Source organism: Mastigoproctus giganteus, chromosome 12 (assembly GCF_048544385.1).
Source record: "Mastigoproctus giganteus isolate SK-2022 chromosome 12, ASM4854438v1, whole genome shotgun sequence".
NCBI classification, from domain to species: Eukaryota; Metazoa; Arthropoda; class Arachnida; order Uropygi; family Thelyphonidae; genus Mastigoproctus; species Mastigoproctus giganteus.
The window spans coordinates 129209202-129225322 of record NC_143586.1 but is presented as its reverse complement, the minus strand read 5'-3'; the positions used below and the strand labels follow the sequence as shown (position 1 = coordinate 129225322).

Below are 16121 nucleotides of genomic sequence, written 5' to 3'. Positions count from 1 at the left end.
AGCATATCTCGAGTAATCGCTACGTATTATAATAAATTAAAAGCACAAAAAAGTTTCAAAAGAAGGGAACAAAGCTTATTATGACCAGTATTGCAACGGCAGAATGGTTGTGGATTTTGGTCGGGTCAATAAGGGGTCAGTAGAAGCTGAAATGTATTGTGCTGTACTGAGAATCAAACATCAAAAAACTTGGGGCACTGAACAATAGCGATTTCGAAAGATCCTCTTAATTCTTTGTGGTTCAGCTGGGACAGCAATATCACAACATACTACGCTAGGCCAACTTAACAGTTGAGAATAATGCTACGAGTGCCTATGATTTTCTGAGAACGCACATTTCAAAAAACTAATGCATACAAAAAATAAGCAATGATTCGAACATGAGTTTTCAGATATCTGTTTGCTACCTTGGGATTTATGCATGTGTTAAACCGACTTTGTGAGATACGTGTGTTTAACAGTTGATAAAATAGAGACACTTCGTGTCCCTTATGTTGTCTTACCTTGAAGAAGAAGCAGAGGTAGAGGTAAATGATGCATGCAGTCAGAGGCTCTTTGCCAGAAATTTGTTGCCACGACGGCCAAGATTAAGCCAAAGGTTATGATCGCCTCTCCCACGCACAGTCCAGCAGCAGCTGTCTTACAAGCTTTGCCGACTACAAAAAAAAACAAAAAAAAAAAAAAAAAAATACCAGAAACATCTTAAATACTGGGCTTGCGATATTTAATCATTAATTAGCTCAATTATTATCGTTACCCTTTTTATAAAAGTGGTGAGAAATGAAGAAATAACTTATAATACTAGAAAGACTTATAATACTCAAATAACACTATGGCATGCGCTTGCATTCGCCTAAACTTTTCACTCTGAAATGGCGATTTTATCTTTTCGACTTCGAAACTAAAAGATTTTTACTATTAGATTGTTTTCCATATAAATATAGAATATTTCAACAAACAATCAAGCAATGATAAATGAATACTTATGAAACGTTTAGTGTAACTAAGTGTGTGTATAATCACTTAATGTCTAGTGTACTTAATTATTTCTTCACTTTTTTTTTCTAATACTGTACTGTATTAGCTTATTCATTATTATTTTATTCTTTTATCCTTTGGGTTTATTCAGGAAAACTTGCCTTTATATTACTTTGTTAACCTCTGGCCACTGTGCCGTGACGGGTAGTTGTAACTACACTATTATGTAATCAACATCTTTGTGTTGCAATAAAGATTTCTCTTTCTTAATTATTTGAAAGTATGAAAGAAATAATATCAAGCTGCGTGAATTCGATGCAAAATTAATTAATTGAAAGGCGTATGCTGCCCTTTAAAGTAAGCCAAGTAGCAAATTATTACAGTGCAGTACATGTAAGAAAATACATGGAGATAGTAAACTAAAATAAAACAAAATACACTAAAATAAAGTAAACCGGAAAATAAGGGGGACGGGATTACTGTATGCTAAGGATGCTGCCTTCAACAACAGATTTTCTGCTTTTTTAGATAGTGAAGGACCGCACGAGATGCACACCTCTTGTGGGCAACTTGATTTGGCGGAAGTAGCATTCGAAATAATAGGAGGAAGGGTCTGATTGGCCATCCGGCCCTCTGTGAGAGCCATTAGAGATTGGTGAATTTATAGCGATGGGAACCGGACAGCGTGTCTTTAACATTACAGTCCGAAGAAAAAGCTGCGAATGACTGTTTGTCTACGGCTTGTCTGCGTTGTATGTTTTGAGATTTTCGCATGCAGGGGAGTGAAATATTGGTAGTTGAAGCTTGATTGGCTGCTAATCTGGCAAGTCTGCTTTGAATTCTTTGGAGCCTCGTGGTGTCGGTAGAAGTGAGTGGATATGCGAGGAGGTGAAGGGATGGACCAGGACCGGGGGGGGGGGGATTCCTGGAGAGTACTCGATCACAGATATATCCTGAAACAGATATAAACGTTAAGGAAGAGAACAATCTAGGAGCTGGGGCCAATGAATCTGCCAATGTTTCTGTTGGTGTTGGAGCTTCGGTTGTGTCGGATAGCCCAATTTAAAGAAACTCTCTTCGGGAGCAACTGTATGAAAACTGGAGGTGCTTTGGATTGATGAGATTAAAGTTAAGGACTCGCAGATGGTATGAAACGCCATATTTTGGTTAATTATATTAAGCCATAAACTAATCTTTAATCCTTCAAGTTGATTCAATTTAAAAATTCTATATATTTTTTTTTATCATTCGGTAATGATATCAAAATGAACTTAATTTACTCTAATGGCAAATCAAAATAATATACGTAAACAGGTTATCAACTTACAATTGTACCGGAGAGACTCCTGGGTATCTTCATCGTAGTTATACAGACACTTGTCGGCGCTGTTCTCGATGGCATTTGAGTCTTGACCAGTCGTGTATACTTTGATGCATCGTGACCATAGTCCTGCATGTCCTTGAGAAACCAACTGACCTATAAAATTAAAGAAAAAATGTACAAGTGACGTACATTAGTATAGTCTCACATTACAGCACAGCACGCATTTGGAAGCATCTGTGAGAAAGATGGCATTTAAATCACCGAAATAATGTATAAACGGCCAGTGATACGATATTTTTAAAAAACCTGTACGACAGCAGTTAAAGTTTATTATATATTAAACTTTAATTAATAGTGTATAGGATTTTTGAGCTAAGTGGTAATGTTTAATGTATATTTAAATACAGTAATTCATGAATTAGAATTTTTAAGAATTAGAATATTCATTAATTAGAATTTCGAATTAGAATATTCATTAATTAGAATTTCGAATTAGAATATTCAATAATTAGAATTTCGAATGACTAAAACCAATTTCATCATTCGAAAGTAATGTACTTATCTTATTTGAAAGTAATGCATTTATCTTATTTAAATTAGTATTTTTACATATTAGAATTTCGAATGATGAAAACCGATTTCTTCGCTCGAAAGTAATATATGGTTATCTTATTTTAATAAGTCACGTGGGATGGAAGTAAAATTCTGGGCCCTCCACTTGAAACATTTCATAAACGCCTCCCCTTCGCGGTGGCAGATCTGGTTTCGCGATTTCCAATCATTGATATTAGAAGCCAGTAAAACAAACATACAAAAAATACGTTATAAAGACAAATAGTAACTCTTGTTTCTGGTCATGTATTTGTCAGTTGAGGTTTGAAATGAAAATCGCCAAAAATAAAGCAAATTTCGAATAATTAAAACCTGTACTACTAATAGGCCTAATTAATAAAAACTTCATAGAGGTATAAGATCGTATACTGCAGTTCCGCATTCAAGTTTATTAATGGTCTAAACAGCAGGATGTGGCTTAATTTTTTCTTTTCTTATGGCAAAACATCAAAGGTTTCGAAATTGCAAAAACAGTCAAGGATATTGCGAGACATCTTACCAATCGTATCGTTATATATATATATATATATATATATATATATATATATATATATATCCTTTGAAATTATGTATGTGAGAAACTATGAAAGAATTGAATGAGTAATTTATCCCTGAACACTTCCTGTATTTTTCTTGCTTTTTAAAAGATAGTCAAGGATACACCCCTGTCATCTTATTAAAACTTGTTTAGGAGAGAAACAAATCATCTTACTCTGTGCACTAGTGAAGAATATGGGGGGGGGGGAATTATGAAGGCGGCATTTTTTTTTACAACGTTCCACCTTGAGCAAGTGCGAAAGAATGCAGATGTTTCCACCGTAAAAATAACAGAAATATCATGAGAAACCAGAAGCATAATTTAAATACTTTTTAAGCATTTTATCATTTAAAATTATACATACTATACAAGTATCTGGAAAATCCTATTGTTTACTCACAGTTCTGATTTGATGCTATATATGGTAAAAAAGCAAGTATATTACTGTTGAAGATAAGCAATACATTTGAGACATTTTTTGAAGTGAGAGAGAGAGAGAGAGAGAGAAAGAAAGGAAAAATTCGTTTTTATTTTGGCGTCATTGGCACGGTTCAAGTTATGGTCAGTTCAAGGCAGGGTTTATAAATTCCAGACATTTTTTAATCTTCGGGAACCGGAAACGGGAAATTGCGGTTCCCGAGAATTCTCGAGAAATTCCGAAAATTTTATTTTATTGATTAAATATTTACTATTTTTTTATAAGAATTTTTGTCCTTATTCTAGTCATAATGAACTTGTACATTGTGGTGTATAAGTAACAAACTAAAATTTAAGGAGAATTAGATATAAAAAAATGCGACTCATGGTTTGATGAATGTAAACAGAAAAATTTATTACATTGATACAGCGTACAGATAGGCAGCGTACAGATAATATTACTCTATACATTTATTCGAAAACACTAAGTTTGAGATCAGCATAAAAGAAATCCTAAGTAAACACTGATACTGAAACAAAACAAATAATAAAGAAAACTGATATTAGCATTTAACATTTGTTAAATGCTAATATCAGTTTTAAATACATTTTTATGTTATTAAAAATACATGTTTTAATAACATAAACATGTATTTTATTTACGATTTCAATTATTGTTAAAATGAAATTAAAAAAAAAAAAAAAACACAATGCATTAATTGGTTGGTCGGAAAGCCTGGATCTTTGCTTATTTACAAATAAGCCTAAAGTAGAAAAATTCCTTTCATTTTGGGTTGAAGTAGGTCTAATAGTTAGAAGTGTTTATTTAATAAAATTTTTAGATTCAGTGTCAGTGTACATATCTCTTCATATAAATTCATCTCATTTATTAACGTTGAAAACGCCTTATTTGTAGATTGGCTCTACATTTGCCGTTGAAATGGATATATCTCATGGTAACTCTGTTTTTAGATCCGCTTATGATTCATTTTTTCATTTCTTTGTTCGTATTATTTTTTCTTTCAGACTCTTCTATTGAAGTACACTTTTCTTTGAAAATTCGTTCCATTATCGATTTCGAGGATCGCATAATTTTATTTTTATTTGCCATAGCAAAAAAAAATTATTGTTAACCTCCTTTAAACTATTTGGGCTGAACTCCAGATTATGGGTACACCTTGTCATCGCATTGCGGGCATGGCCAAATGACGGATTCAAGCAGTGTGGGTTTTTTAATAGACTTTCATTTTTGAAGTTAAACTAGTTTACGCCAGTAATTCGGGACGGATTCAAGCAAAAGAAGCCACTTCCTCCGGAGGTGTACTCATAATCTGGAGTATAACCCTATTTGGATTGCTTCATTATCTAATAAGGGACACTGAAAGACTATCTCTACGTTTAAAAAGCTGCTGTTTAATCTCCTTTAAAAGCTTATTACTTAAAACAGAATTTTGATTTTCCAAATTACGAAAGAGGAATATAAAAGTTCCTTCGCTTGTTAGTAGATTTGCGTTACGATTACAGCAGGCCCCCGTTATAAGGCGGTTCGCTTTACGCTGATTCGCTATAACGCGGTTCATATTATAACCCATATCTGACTATAACGCTGTCACAGATCACTATAACGCTCTTTTACTGATTGCATTTTTGGCATATTTAACAAAATCGTTTCATTTGATGGAGTCGATAGCTTGAAAATGAATATAAAAATACGGTTAAAACGTTTCCCACGCTCAGTGAAATTTTCTCGCACGCTAATTTAATTGCAGTACAGTCACTTGTTACGTAGTTCTGAGATCAACATTTTAAAAAATGACCAAGTATATTGCTTGTAATATTTGCGTTATATGCATTTATCTGAAGTCTAGTCATCACTCAGTACAGTATTGGACATCGTGCGTAACGGACAGTTTACTTGAACATTGTATCGTAATTAATGCAACCAACGCAGTTACATTTTCGAAAAAGGTAAAAAGAATGAAAAAGTAACAACGTCTGGGCGCATACAAAGACTATAAATGTAAGTAAAAGTTGAATTTGAAAATTAAATTAGACGTTTTGAAGCGAATCGATTCGGGTCAAAGACAAGCGGATGTGTGCCATAATTTAGGACTCGCAAGTTTAACTGTAAGAACAATTATAAAAAAAAAAAATAATAAGGAATTAATTTTAGCAACGGGAAAGATAGCTGTTCCACTGCAAGCAACTAGGGCTAGGCCGGCTATTAGGGTTGAAATGGAAAGACTCTAACTAATTTTATTGAAGATAATATCCAATCCAGAATTCAGTTAAGTTAAATATTATAAAAGAGAGAGAGAGAGAGAGAGAGAGAGAGAGAGAGAGAGAGAGAGAGAGAGAGAGAGAAAGATTAGCCAATATAACGATCTGAAGAAAACACCAAAAAAAAAAAAATAAATAATGTGGAACCATTTAAAACTAGTAAGGGCTGGTTGAATAGATTTAAAATCCAGGGAGAAGCCGCAAGTGCAGATTAAGGAGCCGAAACTTTCAAAAAAGAACTTGTTAAAATTATTGAATAAGGTTATTATGTGTTATACTTCTCAACAAGTTTTTAACATAGATGAAGCAGGACTTTTGTGGAAACGAATGCCTAAAAGAAGTTTCATATTGAAAGAAGAAAAAAAACATGCCAGGTTTCAAAGCGGCGAAGGATCGGGTGACTTTACTGTTGGGTGGTAACGCTGCGGGGATTTAAAATTAAAGCCCCTTTTAATTTATTTGGAAGAGGGCCAAAGTTCAACCCAAAATCGACACATTTTTCGTGATTAAATTTATCAATTAAATTAAATCAATTCAGATCAATTAAATTCATGATTTTAATTGGAATTTTAAGTTTAATTTTGATACGTAAGTAGTTACCACATAATTATATACGTATGTAACGCAGAATATTTTATATGTACAAATATTTGAATATTAAATATTTTGGCCGACATTTGTGCATCTTTTTACTACCGTTTATTATTGATTAGGAAATATCCTATGGTACCGACCGCAACTCACAAATACATATGTTACCTTATGGGAATGCGGCGCTTGCTTAGCGCGGATTCACTTAGCGCTCTATTTTTCCGCAATGAATTATCAGCGTTAAGCGGGGGTAACCTGTACTTAATGCTTCAAACAGGAAGTCGCACTGGTTTTAAACAGTTTAATATATCTTCGGCGATTTTTGGATATTCGTCCTTCCATAGACAAGAGAGCTTTAATTCATGTAAAGCAATATTTATAGGTGTTAAAAATCCTTAACTTTCACTTTCAAATCTCTCACTTTCTAATGAAATGATTATTTGTAACTATATTTAAATAAAAATTAAGCATTTTAAAATAAACTGCGTAGAAGTCTGTATATTACAAAAACAAAAAGTTTTAAAAAAAATCTTAATTTCTCGGCAAATGTTTTTGCTTTTCCCGAGAATCGGGAATTTTAAAGTTAGGATTTTTTCCCGGGAATATTCGAGAAGGAATTCTCGGGAAGAAACCCTAATTTATATGCGACAGGGTATACGAACGATAGAGATATGCAATAGAGTATACGAATCTGCACCAATTACTCATATATTTCTGATGAGAATTGCATTTTCGTCCCCCCCCTACACACATAGCTAACACAACAACCACGAAAGTTAATATTAAAATGCTCATGTCTAAAGACATTAACCAAGGCGCAGGTTTACTCGGAAAGCCGTAAGTCTACATTTAAATTCAACAAAATCATCGAATATGGCTTTCACTAATAAGAAGAATAAAACTGAATGGGAAATACAAATTCAGAGTAAGGTAGGCCCAAGTCCAAGGACGTATATCGTTCCAACTCCATTTTGAAAAGGCAAAGATCTACTCCAAAATGTGGGCAAAAAAACAGATGCTTGTAGGGATCACACATTCTCCGCTTGAAACTCGATATACAGAACGATGCATTCGTTACCTCTTGGTCTGGGATACAGATGATTCACGAATGGAGTGAAATTACCAGTGTATTCAATGTAGGGTAGGTTCCTGTCAATCCCTTACCAGTAGTATACGTGATCGGACTTTGCTAGGGCACTGGCACTCAGGGAACCATAATTAAAATTAATGTAATTAATATAATATGAAGAATTATAGTTTCTAGTAATTTGAAAACATCTTTATAGAGACAACTCACCTCTCAATTCTGAGTATTTAAATTTTCATATGGAAGTGATTAAATTAAAAATTAAAAAAGAGAACTTTCTTCATTTTACTATAATCACTTCAATATGAAAATTCAGTTATGAAGAATAGAGAGGTAAGTTGTTCCTAAAGATGTTGTCAAATTACTACCATAACTAATATTTCAATTTTCTTAGCCCTTTTTGTATGAACTAGCGTCTAGATATTATGTCTAACGCTCGCAAATTTATAAATAAGCCTCTGAAGGACATGCCTGTATGATATATGGCCAAAATGGTCCTTGCACTAGAAAATTCCATAACATTAACAGGCCATGCCACTGTCATTCATTTACGCTAGCGGAAAGGAAAGCGGGGACAACTTTCTCTTAAATGTAAGTAAGCCTGTACCGTTTATCAAATCAGGTTGTTAAAATATTTCATCGCTTCAATGGATCCTTTTTTAATTTTTTTTTTAATTAAGCCATCCGTGGCAACTTAATCGGCATGATACATACGAGGCTCAATCCCAGGCTTCTCCAAACGAGTTTGCCACTCATTTGGAGAAGGCTGGGACTGATTCATGTCGATGATTGGAGGAATTTCTCAAGTCTTCATTCGAGGCAGTAGTTAGCCAATCTCAGCAGAGGGTGCAGGATTTTCCCCCGTGAGTTATTCCTAGTTTTTCAGCCTGCACAACATGCAAATCGATCGGGGAACACTTCTACAGACAGGATGCACGATTATGAGGGCACGTAAAGCGCAATTAATACTTATCTTTATCTTTTTTTTTTAAATTCGTTCTTCTTGAAATTGCTTCGAAAACATTCGAATCTGTCCGTGTTCAAATGCTTATTCCAATAACGCTGACAGTTATGGATTAACGTCAAGAAAGAAACCATATTTTTCAGCTGATGATAAATAAAGGTGATCACGAAAAAAGATTGTCATCGCTCCGCTCCTTTAGTCAAAATAACAACTTACCGGCACTGCCTTATGCTTCTATATACCTATAGATAACATTGCTTAAGACAGTGCTTTTAACTAATTAAATTTTAAACAAATTTCCTCCAGCCAGTCTCTTATTTACTTAATTATTAAGCAAATACCGGTTCTTCATTTACCTCTACTGACTAGGGGTAAATAATTGACCTCTAGCCAGCCTCTTATTTACTGGAGGACATAGAACCTAGGAGTAGTTGATTTTAATAGACCATGAACAATCTTCTTTATTTATTTATTTAGAATAGCGCATACATTAAAGTGCTTAAACACTAATTCACCTATATGTAGAAATACAAAAGAATTAACATGAATGTATAATAATAATAATATACAACTATTTACAGCTTTGAGCAAATATAATGACATATGACAAAGACTGTGAGGCTAAATACCCTTGGTTAGCCTTAACTGAACATAATAGGTTAACAGTAGAATTTAAAAAATAATAATAACTTTAGCAAGAATCAGCTTCCTGAATGAATTAATGAGAATGAAAATATCAATCCTGTGAAGATTAATTATTCTCGTACCGTGAAATACCGAACTCACACATGAATAATTTGTTTCTTGGGCAAGGAGAACGTGTGCTGGTGACGGGAATTTGCTCGAGGAACATGCCAAAGCACAGGAGTTAGAAACGCAGGAGATTCAATAAAATTGTGAACTAAATTATAAATGAAACAGCAAGATTGAAGATTACGTTGTAAATTATGAACAGTTAAACGAAACAAAGGAAACGAATAAATTTTATTTGATTCGAGTAGGTCAAATAATAGCATAATAGTCAACGACATATAAAATTAGTTGCTTTAAAAGGAGTTACAATAGCAGCTTCACTATTGAAAGCCGAAGTAGTGCATTCAATGAGACCAAGAAGTCTAAAAACTTTTGGAACAATGCTATTTATATGGGAAGATGGATGAAAATCATGACGTATGGAAACACCAAGCTCTCTGAAGTCAGTGGTGGATTCGGGGTTGGGGCGCGTGCGAAAAACGACAGGGGGGGGCCCCTGTCGTTTTTCGGAGAATATACACACCAATCGTTTAAATTCCCTTTAGCTACAAAACAATTTTTTTTTCATTGTTAACATAGGATTTTATCTATTTTGTCATCGCTCAGCTGTTTTCAACTGACTACAGTTGGCAACGCTGATGCTTATGTAATCGCCATTCTAGTTCGAGGCGTCACGCAGTTTGGTCGTGCGTAATGTTTAGCATTAGCATTAGCATTAGTAGAGGCATTTGATGCAAGAAAGCAAGCTTATGCAGCATCAGCCAAAAAAAAAAAAAAAAAAAAAACCACTACTTCACCCCTCTGTTCGTTCAAAATACCTGTCCAGCTGAGCCTTAAACTTATTTAGGCTATCAACTTCCACGACAAGGGATGGAAGTCTGTTCCACCAACCAACCACCCGCTGGCTAAAGGCAAATTTCCGCACGTCTACCCTACATCTGTCTTTCCTCAATTTGAATTTATGCCCTCTCAGGTGATTATTCTGAGCGAGAGGAAGAATCCCATGAGCATTGAGCATGCTCAAACCATTCAAGGCTTTATACACCTCTATCAGATCACCTCGCTGGTGCCTAGTCTCCAGACACTGTAATTTGCAAAACTTCAGCCTTTCTTCGTAAGAGCACCCCTTTGTTCCATTCACTAATCTTGTTGCCCTTCTCTGTACTCGTTCCAGCAGCTCTACATCCTTGAAATGAGACCTCCAGACCTGCATACAGTACTTTAGGTGTGGCCTGACCATTGCCTTATACAAGGGAATAATCACCTCCTTATCCCTGCTAGAAAAATTCCTATATATCATTGACAATACACCATGAGCTACTCTTGTAGCCCGTCTGCACTGCTCAGAGAACTTCATATCTGCCTGCACAACCACCCCGAGGCCCCTTTCATTCTCTACCACTGTCAGTGTAGTACCACAGAGTTGATACGTTGCTCTGGGGTTGCTGTTTCCCATGTGTAGTACTTTACATTTGTCAATGTTAAACTTCATTTGCCACCTCTCAGCTCATCTGCTCAACCTTTCCAGATCCTGTTGCAGCAGCATAGTGTCAGTAGTGTCCTTGACAACCCTGCCTACCTTTGTATCGTCTGCAAACTTGGACATTAAGCTTGATATACCATCATCAATATCATTTATGAATACAGAAACAATAATGGACCCAACACTGAGCCCTGAGGGACTCCACTAATAACATTAGTCCACGACGAGCAGTGTCCATTGATTACCACTCTCTGTATTCTTCTCCCACTCAACCATCCCTTTATCCATAGCAGCAATTTGCCTCCAATGTCACACTGCTCCAATTTGTGCAGCAGTCTTCCATGTGCAACAGTATCAAAAGCCTTTCTAAGATCCAAGTATATAATATCAAAGTTATTCCCTGCATCCAGTTCCTTTGTGACTGCATCATAGTATCCAATCAAATTGGTCAGGCAAGACTTCCCCTTAACAAAACCATGCTGTGTCCGAGCTATAACTGAAGTCTTGTCCAAATGATCCTGCAGTGCCTCTTTAACTAGTGCCTCCATTAATTTTCCTGGAACAGAAGTTAAACTCACAGGTCTATAATTACTTGTGTCAGCCTTTGATCCTCCTTTGTGAATTGGGGTCACATTTGTACATCTCCAGTCTGTGGGTACCTCCCCTGAGTCCAAGGAAGCTCTCATAATTATGGCTAAGGGTTTGCTTACTTCCTCTGCTGCCTCCTTTAATATAACTGGATAGATCCCATCCACCCCGGGTGCCTTTCTTGTGTTTATCTTCAACAATTTCTCCTCCACTTTACTCTCAGTTATTACAAGATTCTCTAGCTTACTGCTAGAGTTGAATACACCTCTGGCTTTCCCCTCGCTAAATAACTCCTCATGTGTGAATGTCGATGCAAAATATTCATTTAGTTTGTTAGCTACCTGAGCAGGATCATCAACAGTTGACCCATCGATATCAAGTGGACCAATCTGATTCATGCCCTTCCTTCTAGAGTTTTTCTTTGCATCCCTTGCCAAAGATTTCTAGTAATCTGCCTTCGCCTGCCTAACCTCCTTTGTAACTTGGTTACAGATCAACTTGTATCTATCATAGGCTTCTGTGTCATGTGTTAATTTGTATGTATCCCATGCATGTTTCTTCTCTGCCATATGCCTCATCAGTTCATCTGACATCCATTTAGGCCTAAACCTTGAACAATATTTCTTAGTTGGTATGTAAAGCCTAGTAGCTTCCAAGATAAGTTCTTTGAATGCTTCCCATTTTGCATTTGCTGTTGGTAACATCATCAGTTGGTCCCACTGTATAGAATTTAAATACTTTCTCAGTCCATCGTAGTCGCCTTTACGAAAGCAATAACCCTTCCCTTTACCCCTAATGGTAGTTACCTCTTTGAGTAAATCCCACTTCAGCACACTGTGATCACTGCCACCTAGTGGTTCATTTATCTGCACATTCTTAATGCATGAAGAATCACTGCTGATAATCAAATCAAGAGTATTCCTCCCTCTAGTTGCCTCCCGAACATGCTGATGTAGAAAACAATCATCCAATCAATCCAAGAAAGCCTTGCTAGTGTGTGAGTGACCAGCCCCCAAATTCCAGTCAATATCTGGGAAATTAAAATCTCCCATTATAAGACTCTCTGATTTACTGGCCCACATCTGAATTACTTTACTTCAAAGTAATTCAGACTTTAGTTGTGTGCCTGTGTCTGCTAATCACATTATGTTTGAGTGTCATATTTGTTTTGTTCTGTGCATTATTTTGTACCTTGTTTGTGAATAAAACAAGGCGCAAAATGGTGACCCCCTGTCACAAATGGTGCCCTTCCTGTCCTTTTTTTCTGGATCCGCCATTTTCTGAAGTGATCTCCGACCTCTTCCTGATCACCATGGTAATGCAGTAGTATCAAAGATTTACGCCGACGGCTGGGATAAAATCGATGTAGCATGCACTTAAAGACTGTTTTCACGGTGCCAATATGAGATGAATTTGAGACGACTGTAAAACATGAGAATCGGAGATTGAGTTGATAATCTTGTAGACTTTTAAGGTCATCAGCAAACATTTGCTATTTGACATCGAAAGTTTGGAGTGCTGTTGCGAAGTTATTGAAATAAATGACGAACAGTAGAGACACCGGAGGAGAACTCTGTCACACTCCACAAGAAAGGAAAAAGCAGTGAAGGATGAATCTCCTTCGAGAACGATCTTTGCTAACCTATTATTTAACACACTGATTCATAGTCAAGTAAACGTGCAAACACTCCATAAGACTAACTTAAAAAGGAGCAATTTACAGTCAACAGAGTCAAAAGCTTTGACAATGTCTAAAGCCTCCCATACACGCTCAGTTAAAATGCGCAGTTTAACTGTAAAAAAAAAAAACTGAATGAAAAACTGAACTGAGCGTCCTATATAGACGACACAAGTTTCACAGCAGTTATGTCATTTCATTCAGTGCTTTTGTGAGTTCGAGGTTGCCATGAGTAGAAGAAACAAAACAAACATACATAGAAGCTTTCGGCTACTGTACGTAGCCTTTTTCAACTAATTGAGAACTGGAAAGCGGTTGTTTTTGTGTGCTGCTGCTGCTGATGACCTTCGAGTACGTAAGTACACGAGGTCACGAGGGTGGGGAGAGTGGTTTACTATGTATGCTTCTATACAGTGGCGTAGCTAAGTTTTTTGGGCCCCTATTTTTATTAAAATAAATTTTAATTAGATATAATATAAAAAAAAGTTGAATCATTTTAATAACATAAACATGTATTTTATTTACGATTTCTTTATAATTTTGCAAACATCAAAAACATGAAAATTAATATTACAATATGATACTACTTATTAAATACAATTTGACAAACATAAAAAATTATACTATAACTAATAAATTTACGAAAAAGTTAAAATGTTACTTTTCGCGCTTTTACATTTGCGAAATCATTAATAATATCTTTTAAATCCATTTTACTAGCATATTTATGCTCAATAGCCAACCTTGCAAGATTGCACACTCTACAGGGGCTCACATTTGTGAGTATGGGATTGGCACACCCAGGGTCTCGATCGAGTTGGATATCATCATTTTTCTCTTTCTTGGTGATTCCCTTCTCTCTCTCTCTCTCTCTCTCTCTCTCTCTCAGGGGAATTTTTTTTGGCTGGTGCAGCATAAGCCTCAGGCTTCCTTGCACCATGTGGCTAAGTAGTAGTAGTAGTATTTTGACCAATAGCATTTCTTTTATAATCTTTTATTATTCGTAATTTACTAAATGATCTTTCGGCAGAGGCAGCTGACACGGCAAGGTAAAAAATAACATGAATAAAGTAAAAATTTCTGAAAAGTCACTTCTAGGGTACTATATTTTCAAATTAACAAATAAAAAAAATTGTCTGCTGATAAATCTTGTTTAATAAGTGTGATTAAATTACAATATTAAATCGGCAGTGCTCAGACACGATAGGAGGGAGTATATGATGAGAGCTTTGTCGATCAATTCGGCCCTGGAGAGATTGTGTAAGGCTCAAGGAGTAGAATTTTTTTCAGCCTGGTCTGTGCTTGTTAACAGGAGAGACTGCTTCTACAGGGATGGGATTCACTTAAATAGAAAGGGTGCAAGAATATTTTCTGATGCTATTGAGTCATATTGAAACAGTGTTACGTGGGTCGAAAAACTGCTAACTTGGGGAGATACACGAACTAATAGATTAAAAGTAGCCGCTGGCAGAGGTGAAAGTGATTCTTGCACTGCTTCTATTGGAATGAGTAGCAGCCTGGAAAACAAGGTGCAGGGGATTTCAGAGACTGCTGGGAATCAATGCGGAACAAGTAAATACATGGGCTGTGTTAGGGTAGCTAACAATAGGAACAAGTACATGTATACTTGCGCGTACACCAAAGCTAGGAGTTTGGTAACTAAATTTGATGAATCTGAAGTGCTGATCAAAACATCAAAGGCAGATATTGTTGGGATATCAGAGACGTGGTGTCACACAGATATAAGGAATGCAGAAATGGAATTTGGGGAGTACAATGTGTACTGGAAGGATAGACAGGATAGGAAGGGAGGAGGGGTTATGCTATTAGTTAAGAAACGCATAAAATCCAAAGAAGTGCAGCCAGTCGACATGGGTGGACAGAGCAGTGTCGAGTCAATTTGGTGTGACATAACACTGGGAAAGCAAAACTGATGCTATATAAGCTTGCTTTCTTGCATAATATGCCTTTACTAATGCTAAATGCTAATTATTTTTAATTTGAAAGGCGATCAATCACTTCCCACTCCAAATATTTTTGTACTCATCCATTAAAAAACTGCATTTTTTACTTAAAAATTAATATTTTAATAAAATGTACTTTCCAATTAATGTGCTAGACAGAACCCATTGTGGTTCTGTCTAGCACTTAACCCGCTATCTACCATGCTCTACAGTAGCAAGTACAGATATAACCTCAAAGAAGGAAGGAAGAACCTGTACACCCTCATACACCTGATGTACATGGATGACATCAAGCTCTACGCGAGAACCTTCAGCAACTACTCCAGATCACCGAAGAATTCAGCAATGATATTAGGATGAAATTTGGTCTAGACAAATGCAAGACCCACGGATTGCGTCAGGGAAAATTAGTCAACCGAAACTACCAGCTGCAGTGTGGTAAAGAGACTGAAGCCATGGCAGAGGGAGAGGCCTACAAATACTTGGGGATGATGGGGAAATACTTGGGGAAATTAAGGCCTGCCTGACCGAAAAATACCATCAGAGACTCAGAAGCCTGCTGAAAGCAAAGTTGAACGGAGGGAACATAGTTAAAGCCATAAACACCTATGCAGTCACAGTGCTAACGTACTCCTTCGGGGTCATAGATTGGACTAACACCGAGCTGGAGGTTATCATGAGAAAGACAAGGACAGTGATGATCAAGAGCCGCCAACACCACCACCCGAAATCTGCCGTGGAGAGACTGACAATTGCCCGGGAAGAAGGAGCCTGAAAGACCTCATTGAGCAATAGAAGACAGCGATAGTTAACCTGAAGTATTACTTCCAGAAACACACAGCAGCACTCCACCAGGCCATAAGG

At 36.3% G+C, this 16121-nt stretch overlaps 1 protein-coding gene across 1 annotated transcript in view; it reads right to left on the bottom strand.

The window, feature by feature from the left end:
- The window catches only part of LOC150077413 (uncharacterized), a 166626-nt gene that overhangs the window by 103567 nt on the left and 46938 nt on the right, over positions 1-16121 (bottom strand). The window contains exons 2-3 of the mRNA XM_090386319.1: positions 2306-2455; positions 504-656 (exon numbers count right to left, since the gene is read on the bottom strand). Coding sequence (XP_090242445.1) covers positions 504-656; positions 2306-2455 — 303 coding nt within the window. The remainder of the gene's footprint in view (positions 1-503; positions 657-2305; positions 2456-16121) is intronic.